This window comes from Macaca thibetana, chromosome 14, assembly GCF_024542745.1.
Source record: "Macaca thibetana thibetana isolate TM-01 chromosome 14, ASM2454274v1, whole genome shotgun sequence".
Taxonomy (NCBI): Eukaryota; Metazoa; Chordata; class Mammalia; order Primates; family Cercopithecidae; genus Macaca; species Macaca thibetana.
Genome location: NC_065591.1, coordinates 3,296,305 through 3,307,720, shown reverse-complemented (window position 1 = coordinate 3,307,720; position 11,416 = coordinate 3,296,305). Strand labels below are relative to the sequence as shown.

Here is an 11,416-nt window from a genome sequence, read left to right as displayed (position 1 = left end):
GTGGGTCTCACTATGTTACCCAAGCTGGTCTCGAACTCCTGGGCTCAAGCGATCCACCCATCTTGGCCTCCCACAATCCTGGGACAACAGGTGTGAAGCCCTGCCCTACAGTCCTTTTTTAAACCCCAGGATCTAATCAGGGAGCCACACTGTGCATTCAGGCTATGCACTTTTTTTGGCAGGATAATATACTAGAGCATGTTTTATCTTGTCAGAAGGCTGTCAACCTGAAATAACCAAACGGGTCAGAATTTAGCTTAAAGAGAGTTTATTTAAGTGTATAAAGTTTGAGGACAGGCTGCCTGGGAAGCACAGATTTTAAAGAATGGAAATCAGTGTTTCTAAGTGTAGATGTTTGGGATCATTTATGTAGACAAATTTTAGGGAAGTTTAACAGAATTTTAACTTTTTTATGCATAAAGTTATAATCTGACAAATTGAGGTGGTCTTTTTTGGAGAGAAGGTATATTTAACATTTTACACTGAAGATGTAGGAGTCTGGTCTGAGTTAAGTATGGGATAATAAGAGACAATATAATAAAGATCAGTAATTAAAAGGGGAGGAGGCCTGGTCTGTGGTCTCTCCTAGTCATTTATAAAACATAAATGATAAAGAAAAACATTAGTCTCTAATCTAAAAGACAAAATTACAAACATGCTACGTGACTCAGTTTCTAGGACTTCCCTCTTGACATAATAAATTTATTTATTTTTATTTATTTAAAGACAAGATCTTGCTCTGTTGCCCAGGGTGACATAATAAATTTCGAGAGTCCTAAACTTTTCTTTTTTAAGACAACACATCACTGTGCTCCATGATTGATAGTGGGGTTCAGTGGTTACTGCCAGAAGTCTCCATTTTTCCTTTTGTTATTTATGAGTAATTGGAGCAGTGATACTTTGAGACTGTAAATATGCTATTTCCAAATTACCTTTCACCCTAGCATTTAATGATGACTCTTGCCTGAATCCCTTATTTCTTGGGACAATGTTAATTTTCTAATTTTATCATTCCCTCAACTTTGATTAATAAATTATTTATTAGCAAGCATTCTTCTGTAGAGATTTCCTCTTTATTTTTTTTTATCGGTATGCCCTAATGGATTTAACTGACTGAGTTATGATCCTTACTGTATTGTCCTGTCTTTGGCTAATGGGAGCCCCTTCAAATTGGCTTCTTTTTTCAAATGACATGTCCCTACCATCCTTTGAGTACTTACTATTTTCTGGGACAACCAGATATTCAAGGATCCTCCCCTTCTCTGCCCAGGCCTGGTGTCAGCCATTGTTGGCAGGAGATCATTTGAGCAGATTGTGTGGATTTCAGAGGCATGAAAACTACTGTGAGGATTAAATAAGTTAGCGTGTATAACATTCTTGTGCTTTTGTGGAGTTTCCAAATTGTCATGAACAAGCATTACTTTATAGGCAGTGAAAAAGTGATTTAAAAAATGTGAAAACAGGTATATGTACATAAGCTAAAAATAAAGTCCTAAGTCCCCCATTGACCAAAGGGACCTTCTCTTGAGCAAGGGGACACCAGAAAAACCTTAACACTGAGTTCCCAGACATGACGCGATGGGAGGTCAGACGTGCCTGGTAATAGCCCCCTGTTTTAGAGTTTGGACAGCACAACTGGCCAGCATTCATGTTAAAACAGATATCGTAAGACTGATAGAACGGACTCTGTGGCAATATGACACCAAATTATAAACAGGACCTGAAGCCATGCTAGGCAAGGGTAAGTCAGGCACTCCACACTTAGAGAATAAACTATATTCTAACGGCCACAAGGCTTTCTGTGTCTCTATTAGCCAAACACTGGCCTTGGGATAGGCAATATTAAAACAATTGCAGCTCCACATGCTGACTAACTCACCCTGTTTCACCAGCCATAACAGCTGTGATTGGACAAGAGACTGATTTCAGTGACTTTCTCCTGATAAGAGACCACCGATCAGCTGACCCCACCGACCAGCTGACCCGTTTATAGAGATGATGCACCTGCATGCCTTTGTGTCCTGAGAAGATCTTTTGCCATAAAGGCCCTAATTGTAAGACATGTAAATGTTAAGTCTCCACCCCAAAGTGAACATGGGTCATATATTACATGCTTTGCTCAAAAACAGGGCATGTGTCGGGACCACCTTCATGAATATTCATAGCTCCTCCTCTAACCTGTTAAATATGTATGTTTAGTCAATCCCTTCAGCATAGAGCTCCTGCCCCAAACCCTCCTCCTTGGAAGTGCCTGTCTCTGGCCTTGGCTGGAGACATTCCTGGCGCAGCCACCTTGCAGGCTACAACCCTTTACAACAAATAAAGCCTCCTCTTTTTCCAAATTTGTAAATTGTGTGTTTTTAAACTAACATGAATGACAGAAGGAAGGATGGCCTCTTAGAACGAGGGTGGTGAGGCAGTTATTTATATGGGGGAAAAATGGATTCTACCCTGGGTGGACTAAAGAGGAAATGTGAAAAAATAAAAAGTGAGAAACTGCTGATAGTGAATCGGTGCAAGCGCCCTGGAGAAGAGACTTGGCAATATTTAGGGAAGTCCAACAGCACGAACCCTACTACTCCTCAAAGCTGCTGCAGGAACTGGCGGAAAGGAAATTGCAGCAGTGCGTGTGTGCGTGCGTCTGTTGGCAAAACGCTGCTAACAACTTCAATGCCCATCCGCTATTGAATAAACCTGCTTTATTCCTACAGTGGAATACCAAACTGCAGAAAAATAATTAAAAGAACGTATCTCATGTTACAGGGGAAAAAATCAAGTTGCAGAAGCACATTAAAGTGCAGTTCGTGTAGTTTCAGAAAAGGCAAGCAGCGCGCTACCTGCGCTACTTACACACGTGGTACAGGAGTGAAAGGGGCAGAAGAGGGTTCCCAGGAATTCAGTGCCATCTGCCCAGAGAGGCGGGATTCCCAGCACGGAGAAACGATTGCCGCGGTCTGCTGTCCCGCGGGCTCGATGGAGCGCTCCTACCGTACTCTCTAGTGTTGGTGCATTTGGAACATTTCACGCCGTATTAAAATAAAACATGGCTAAGCTGGTTGTGGGGTGGCGGTCTGGGATAAAATGGAGGGGAGCTGCAGCTGGGCGGTGAGCTCCCCCGCACCTGTGCGACTGGACAGGTTTGCCCGCGAGGGCGGGGGCGGGGCCGGGGCCCGGGGCAGGGGTGGAGCCGGGGCGGGGGCGGGGCCCTTCACGGGGCAACGAACTCGGCGGCCACCTCGCTGCGCAGGCGCGGTCGTGAGCGCCGCAGACGGGGCGGAGCGATCCGTAGGCAGGGCCTGACGCCGCAGTTCTGCTTGGCCGGAGCCTCAACGGATGGGCGGGGAGGGGGCGGGGCCGGGAAACCCGGAAGGTCCGGCGCCCGAGCACCCTGTCTCGCTGGGACCCGGGTCTTGCTGTCCCCCGCTGGCCTCCTGCCCGGGCGACTGCAGCCAGGATGGGCCGGAAGGTGACCGTGGCCACCTGCGCACTCAACCAGTGGGCCCTGGACTTCGAGGGCAATTTGCAAAGGATTTTAAAGAGTGAGTCTGGGGCGGCGGGGGCACTGTGGCTAGGCCCAGGCTTGCCCGTGGCGCGCTCACAGCCTTGCCCTGGGCAACTCGCGGCCCTGGGCATGGGATCAGGTGAGATAATGGGTAATGACCCCGCCAGTGGTACGTGCTCAGGTCCTCCTCGGGAAGTGAGTGTTTATAGTTCGTGGGGACAAGCGATATACAAGGCACGGTTAAGAAAAGTCTGGCGGTTTAGGCGGGAGGCCTGGGGATGGACCCGTGTTCTGATATCTCTAGGGTCCGGTGGCTGGGGCTGAGCTGCCCATCCTCGGAGATATGTAAGTGGGACCGAATGGCTGCCCCCTGGCGGGTATGGTGTGCAGAGGCCAGAGATTGACGGTCTGGGTCCCCGTGGACCTTCCTGGTGGGTGGGCATTGGGAGAAGGCGTCCCAGACAGGGAAGAAGAAAAAGACGCCTGTCATCCCAGCACTTTGGGCGGGGAGGGGGCAGGGAATCACCTGAGGTCAGGAGTTCAAGACCAGCCTGGCCAACACGGTGAAACCCCGCCTCTACTAAAATACAAAAATCAGCTGGGCATGGTGGCCTCGAAGATAGGGTGTGGTTGTTGAAAGGTCACCATCTAATTTTCATTCATATGGACGCACCGTGGAGGATGAAAAGTTAAACTATTACACCTGCACCTAAATGGGCAAGCCTGCAGGTGTAGTCAGGTTGCAGCTTATCTTGCACTGGTCTGCTGACTGCAAGAGCCTTTGCCAGGAGCAATAGAAACAGAATGTTTCAAGAGCTGGCATCTTATCAGCATGTACCCTGGATTATTATTGTTATTATCATTATTATTTTGGACATGGACTCTCACTCTGTTGCCCAGGCTGGAGTGCAGTGGTGCCATCTTGGCTCACTGCAGTCTCTGCCTCCTGGACTCAAGCAATTCTCCTGCCTTAGCCTCCTGAGTAGCTGGGATTACAGGCGTCCGCCACCATGCATGGCCAATTTCTGTATTTTTAGTAGAGACGAGGTTTCACCATGTTGGCCAGCCCGGTCTCAAACTCCTGTCCTCAAGTGATCCACCTGCCTTGGCCTCCCAAAGTGCTGGGATTCCAGGCATGAGCCACCGCAGCCAGTGGTTGTTTTGTTTTGTTTTGTTTTAATAGCAACCTGCTTTCACCTCATTTGCTCAGAGCAAATCCAGTTGGACTGAAGAAGGCTGGGTGACTAGAGCTAAGCCTACACTCTGCCAGCCTCTCCTCCCTAGATGCTTGTTGGAAGCTGCTGCCCCAGACCAGTAAGCCGATGGTGCCTGACAGTGGCACTACTGCTGGATCGTAATCCTTCAAGTCCTTTTTCCTCTAGGTGGTGTTGGGCATTTCCTTGTTAATAACCTACCAGGGTGTGACTTCTTCCTCTTCTTCCGCCTCCTCCGTGGTGCTAAGGGTCAGGCCTGCAAACCCTCCCTGTTTCTCATTTTCTGCAGGTATAAGCAGGCATATGCAAGTATAGGCAGGTGCAGGTGTATACAGGTGTATGCTGCCCTCTGCTGCCAGGCTGTCAACAGGAAGCCTGACTGCATCCGGTCTGGGAAGGCACAGAGCATTTTTGTTTGTTGTTTGTATTTTGTTTTTATCCTACCTACTGCAGCAGGTTATTTCATCTGTCTCTGAATGTATAGGTGCTGAAATTGCCCCATTTTCTTTTTCTGTCTGTACTTACAGGTATTGAAATTGCCAAAAACAGAGGAGCAAGATACAGGCTTGGACCAGAGCTGGAAATATGGTAAGAACAGACACAGACACCCTGGGGTGGTCAGCTAGCGATGCCTGCATCAGCTCTCCCCAGCTGAGAAGGCAAGGAAGGAGCAGGGACAGTCCTGAGAGCTGTGGACATGCCACACCTGCTGTTGGGCCTGGTTAATGCCATTGAACACCTGAGCAAGAGCAGGCCCAGGGAGGCTGAGTAAGTCTAGATTCCCATGTTGAGTAATTAAAGGAACTGACTTTTACCGGATTAAGGCCAATTTCAAAGTTGGGCTGCTTCTGTGTTACCACTGCCTTTTTGCTGTGGTCTGAATGTTTGTGTCCCCCCAAAATTCATATGTTGAAACCTAACCCCCAGGTGATGGTATTAAGAGATGAAGCCTTTGGCAGGTGATTGGGTCATGAGGGTGGAACCTTCATGAATGGGATTAGTGCCCTTATAAGAGAGGCCCAAAGGAGCTCGTTGGCCGCTTCTACCACGTGAGGACACAGAAGGAGAGAACCAGCCCTCACCAGGTACCAAATCTGCCAGCACCTTGATCATGGGCTTCCCAGCCTCCAGAGCTGTAAGCAATACATTTCTGTTGCTTATAAATTACCCAGTCCAAGGTGTTTTGTTATAACAGCCTGAGGACCAAGATATCTTTGGTTTTCATTCCGTGATCTCAAAACAAGCATAAGTCATCATTTCTTATATGCCTTTTTGTAAAAATCAGGAAAACTGATTGCTTATTTCCCTTCTTGTCCCTTCTTTAAAAACAAAAACAAAAACAAAAAACAATAAGTAGCCACATTGTAGGTCTCTTGTAAGCGATAGTCCTTTCTCATTTTGGATGTCAGCTGCCATCTGTGCTCAGCTAGTTTCCCGTTGGTCTTTAGGCCCCTGACCCATTGTGGAATCTGGAAGTCCCTCTTCAGTCTTTGTCTCCTGCCTTAGTGTGTGTTCTTGCTTCTGGACTTAGAGTAAGCAGGAACTGTCTTCTCTTAGGAGGTTTTGTGTGAGTCCAGAGGCATCTTTCTCTAAGTCCTTCCAAGTTCCTTTCCTTTATTAGGTCGATTTCTCTCCTTAGAATCCCACCTTCAAATAGGGCTGTTTCTCCCATAATATCCAAGAATGTTTACTTTGTTCTTTAATTTGTCTTCATTTGATTGATTCTTTAAGAAATTCTTCACCTAAGTGCCAAGGGATCTAGGATTCTGGGTAGTCTGAGGTCACAAAAATTCGATCCTCTCCTGGCCCTGTGGCCGGATCCTCTCCTGGGCCGGACTCAAAGCCTGATCATCTCGAGAGCCTGACCTCTCCTGGGCTGGTCCAGGAGCGTGATCCTCATGTCCTGTCTGCTGCTTGCCCTGGAAGAGCTGCAGTGGTGACAGCCCAGTCCCCCGGCCTGATGTGGCCCAGATGCTTAGAGTTTAACTCTTTTCTTTCTTCGTCCTAGTCTCTCTCTTCTATAAAAGTTACATCCACCTCTCTCTTTCCTCCAAATATGGACCTGTTTCATTTTGAAAATGGGAGGATGTCTAACTAAAGGCCCCTGGGATGGAATATTTGCATCCAGCAGGGACAGGGGCCCAGCTGAGCAGGGCTCTACATAGCTCACAACCTGCTGAGCAGGTTCCTATGAAATATTCCAACAGTTTACAAAGAGGAAACCGAGGCAGGAGAGGAGGGACGTCACTTCACTGAGCACACCGCCTCTTGTTCTTACTGGTTAGGGGTCCAGCACCTGATACACAGGGAGGGCCCAGTGGCCCTAGAGCAGGCTGACTCGTGGACCAGAGACCCTCTCACCTAGAAACGTCAGCTGTTTCCTTTGAGTCGGTGCTGGAGGCTTTGGAAAGGGATGGCTGCCACCCAAATAGCCCCGGGCACGGGTTGACCAGCGCCTGCGATAAACTGCTCCTCCAGCTGCTGGCCCGTCGAAGGGGTGAGAGGCCTCTGGTCGCTGGACGCCATGCAGAGGGACGTGTGGTGTTATTATGTTATTTGGTTTCACATGTGGGCCAGGACGCCAACAGGGCATGAAAACCCACGAAACAGGGATCCATTGGAAGAGAACGGACATCTCAGGACTCCGTTCCCTACTGGGGCATCTCCTGGATACCGTTTGTATCTGAGAACTGGGCTTTTCCTCTTAGCAGAGCCAGCACAGAGAGCAGTGCTTTCCCAGATACTAAAAATCATAATTGCCGGTTCTGGGGTTTATGCGAGCGTGTGTGAGGTTTGCTGGGCATTTAAAGTGTGCCTTCCAGGCTGATGCGTAGTAGAAAGGAGAACTTCTTTAAGAGTTATAAGTGTTCTACAAATGCTCTATATTGTATTATGGGAACCCCAATAGTAAGCAACCCAGCCTTCACATTTAATGACACCACGGATTATTGAATTCCTGCGGATGCCGAAATAGAAACAAACTGGAGACTTAAAGCAACAGAAATGTATTCTCTCACAGTTCAGGAAGCCAGAAGTCCAAAATCAGGATGGCAGCAGGGCCTGCCTCCCTCCAAAGGCTCTTGGGGAGGGTCCCTCCTGCCTTTCCCAGCTCCTAGTGGTTCCAGGTGCTCCTTGGCTTGTGGCCTCCGTGCTCCCATCTCTGCCTCCGTCCTCACGTTGCCTCCTCCTGTTCTCCCCGTCTCTCCTTTCCTTTATCTTACAAGGACACTTGTCATTGGACTTAGGCCCACCTGCAAAAGCCAGGGTGATCTCATCTTGGGATACTTAATTTCGTTACATCAGCAGACTCTTTTTCTAAGATAAGGTCACATTTGCAGGTTTCTAAGGTTGGGATGTGGACAGACCTTTTTACCTTCATTCAGCCGACTACAAACATCTATAGCAAGAAACTCAGGGGTAGCTTTGTGGGTGGTGTTTCTGAATGGTTATTAGTGATCTTTGCCAAATAATGGATTTCTGTGGGTCCAGCTTTGTTTCTTTGGGGTTCTTCTCTTGTCGATCAGTGTCATTTGGGCCACATTAATGGTTAAAAGGAAACCCAAGGACAGGCGCTTCCTGATATGAGAGATTTTTTGTAGTAACTTAAAACTCAGAGAGAGGAGCAGGGGCCATGCTCTATCACGTTCAGTAAAGCACATTGTGCTGGGGTGGTGGGTCTTATGCTGGATGCTCACTGGAATCACCTGGAAGGCTTTGAGAAAACACCTGAGCCCCGGCCCCCAGACACGTTCAGACTGGACGGGCCCACGGGCCCTGCCCCTCCCCGCTCACCTGAGTTGTTTCTGGAGCTCACCTTCTCACTCTCTCTGCAGCGGCTATGGATGCTGGGATCATTATTACGAGTCGGACACCCTCTTGCACTCGTTTCAAGTCCTGGCGGCCCTTCTGGAGTCTCCCGTCACTCAGGACATCATCTGCGACGTGGGCATGTAAGTGCCAGTGTGAGTGTGGAAGGGCAAGCCCGGGACAAAGGCAGGCTCAAGGGCATGACCCACCCAACCAGCCTCCATCCAGGGTGTGGAACGTCCACGTGTCCAGGGATACCAAAGGCCTTATGCTTGAAAAGTGGGTTTTGTTCCTATCTCAGCCCCGTACGCCACCTCATTTCCCCTGCAAGGAGGTAGCTCCCGGAAGCAGGATGTGTCAGTTCTTCCAGAAAGTCCCGTGCACACATCAGCAGACTCCACACAAAGGGGAATGCAGCGTTCACCCCACTGCATGCAGAGAGCTTGACTCACATCATGGGGAGCCCTGGGGCTCATTCCATGTCCACGTGTCGCCACGTGGTTCCCATGGCCTAGGCTGCATATGTGTAGCTCCACAAGGAAGGCCTCTGCATGCGCTGTGCTGGTGTCTGTGCTGTGCCCTGCATAGCCGGTCCCTATGGAAGCCTCTGCACATGCTGTGCTAGTGTCTGAGCCCTGCTTTGCATAGCGGGTTCCCTATGGAGTATGCTGTGCTGGTGTCTGTGCTGCACTCTGCATAGCTGGTACCCTGTGGAGGCCTCTGCACGCCCCATGCTGTTGTCTGTGCTGTGCCCTGCATAGCCGGTCCCTATGGAGGATGCTGTGCTGGTGTCTGTGCTGTGCTCTACATAGCTGCTCCTATGAAGGCTTCTGTGTGCACTGTACTGGTGTCTGTGGTGCACTCTACATAGCTGTCCCCTATGGAGGATGCTGTGCTGGTGTCTGTACTGTGCCCTGCATAACCGTCCCCTATGGAGGCCTCTGCACGCGCTCTGCTGGTGTCTGTGCTGCAGTCTGCATAGCTGTCCCCTGTGGAGGGCCCTGTGTGCGCTGTGCTGGTGTCTGTGCCACACTCTGTATAGCTGGTCCCCTATGGAGGCCTCTGCACTCACTGTGCTGGGGTCTGTGCCGCACTCTGCATAGCTGTCCCCTGTGGAGGGCCCTGTGTGCGCTGTGCTGGTGTCTGTGCCACACTCTGTATAGCTGGTCCCCTATGGAGGCCTCTGCACTCACTGTGCTGGGGTCTGTGCCACACACTGCATAGCTGTCCCCTGTGGAGGCCTCTGCACATGCTCTGTTGGTGTCTGCCGTGCTCTGCATCACTGTCGCCTTTCACTGGGCCTTGCATCAAGTCCTTTATGTCTCCTTCAGCCCCGCCTCATCCGGCATGGAGGTGGCATCTTGGCTTACTTCTTTCTTGGCATCTGTCTGGTGCATATTCTCCCGCCACTCGCATCCAACCCTCACCATGACATTTATGGAGTGGGGCCTCTTCTAAGCAGCACACGGATGGGAATTTTAGGCTCTGTTCACATGGATGATGCTAATTGGTCCCGTGGACTCTCTTAGTTTCCTTTTGCTGCTCTGGTGAATTACCATGGACACAAAACACACAAGCAACACCAGTCTTTTATCTAATGGTTCTGAAGGTCAGAAGTCAAGGGGTCAGTGGGTCAGCAGCAAGCCTGGTTCCTTCTGGAGACTCTCCAGGAGGATCTGTGTCCCTGCCTTCTCTAGCTTCCCTGGCCTGTGGCCTCTTCCAGCTGTGACGTCGCCCCGACCCCCACTTCTGTTGTCACAGCTCCTCCTCTGACCCTCCCTCTTATGGGGACTCTTGCCATTATGCTAGCTGGCCCGGATTGTCCAGAATCATCTCCCATCTCAGGGCCTGTCACCTCATCACCCCTGCAACGTTTCAGGTAACAAAACACAGTCGCAGGCTCCAGCAGTTAGGATGGGGACATCTTTGAGGGGCTGAGAGTCAGCCGACCACATGGACTTACTCTCGTCACTTCACCAAGTTTTCTACTCATTAGGTTTTCTTTTTTTCGTTTTTGTTTGTTTGTTTGAGACAGATTCTCACTCTGTTGTCCAGGCTGGAGTGCTGTGGTGCAATCCTGGCTCACTGCAGCCTCGACCTCCTGGGCTCAAGTGATCCGTCCGCCTCAGCCTCCTGAGTGCCTGGGACTACAGGTGCACGCTAGCACACCTGGCTGGTGTGGTTTTTGTTTGTTTGTTTGTTTGTTTTAAATTTTTCCTAGAGACAGGGTCTCGCTATGTTGCCCAGGCTGGTTCTTTTTGGGTTTTGTCTTTTGTTGGTTCATTTTTGCTCAAACTTTTCCTCTGCTGACTTTGAGTTTATAATCCTCTTTTCATTTTTCTACTTTTTACACTTAAAAATTGTAACCATCATATTTGAAGGTATTTTTTTCTTTTGAAATCTAGCGTTTTTCTGGATTGGAGGCTCCAATAAACAAAACAAGAGTTTTATCATAATGTTATTGATAACTTCCATCTTGCACTGTTTCTTCAAATGGTCCTCCAGGAAGAGGGTGCTGATTTGGGTTCCCGCCCTCTGTGGTTGCGGGTACACCATCCTTAGTTCTGCCCTACAAGGGGTTCGCCTTTATAAACAAAATAAAGAAACAGAGTGGTGAATACTTTTTAAAAAACGACTGTCTTATTTATTTGCTTTGCTCACTTACGGAGTTGAATTTTTTTGTTTGTTTGTTGGTTGTTTGTAACACTCTTCGAGAGTTACCTGTTTTTTTGCCTACAACTGTTTGTGTCTCATTTATTTTGAGTCCTTGACATGTGAAACATGTCAGTCCCTTCCCACGTAAGGTAAAAATCCTTCTCCCGGTGCGTCGTTTGGTGTGTAACTTTGTTTTATGTGTCCGGTGGTAAAACGTTCACGTGGTGAAAGCGTCGCC

General features: G+C 49.1%; 1 protein-coding gene across 1 annotated transcript in view; it reads left to right on the top strand.

The window, feature by feature from the left end:
• Positions 1–11,416, top strand: part of NADSYN1 (NAD synthetase 1) — a 559,458-nt gene that overhangs the window by 507,457 nt on the left and 40,585 nt on the right. Inside the window, exons 2-4 of the mRNA XM_050758181.1 lie at positions 3,357–3,539; positions 5,244–5,304; positions 8,550–8,666. Of these exons, the coding sequence (XP_050614138.1) occupies positions 3,455–3,539; positions 5,244–5,304; positions 8,550–8,666 (263 nt within the window). The 5' untranslated portion in view covers positions 3,357–3,454. The remainder of the gene's footprint in view (positions 1–3,356; positions 3,540–5,243; positions 5,305–8,549; positions 8,667–11,416) is intronic.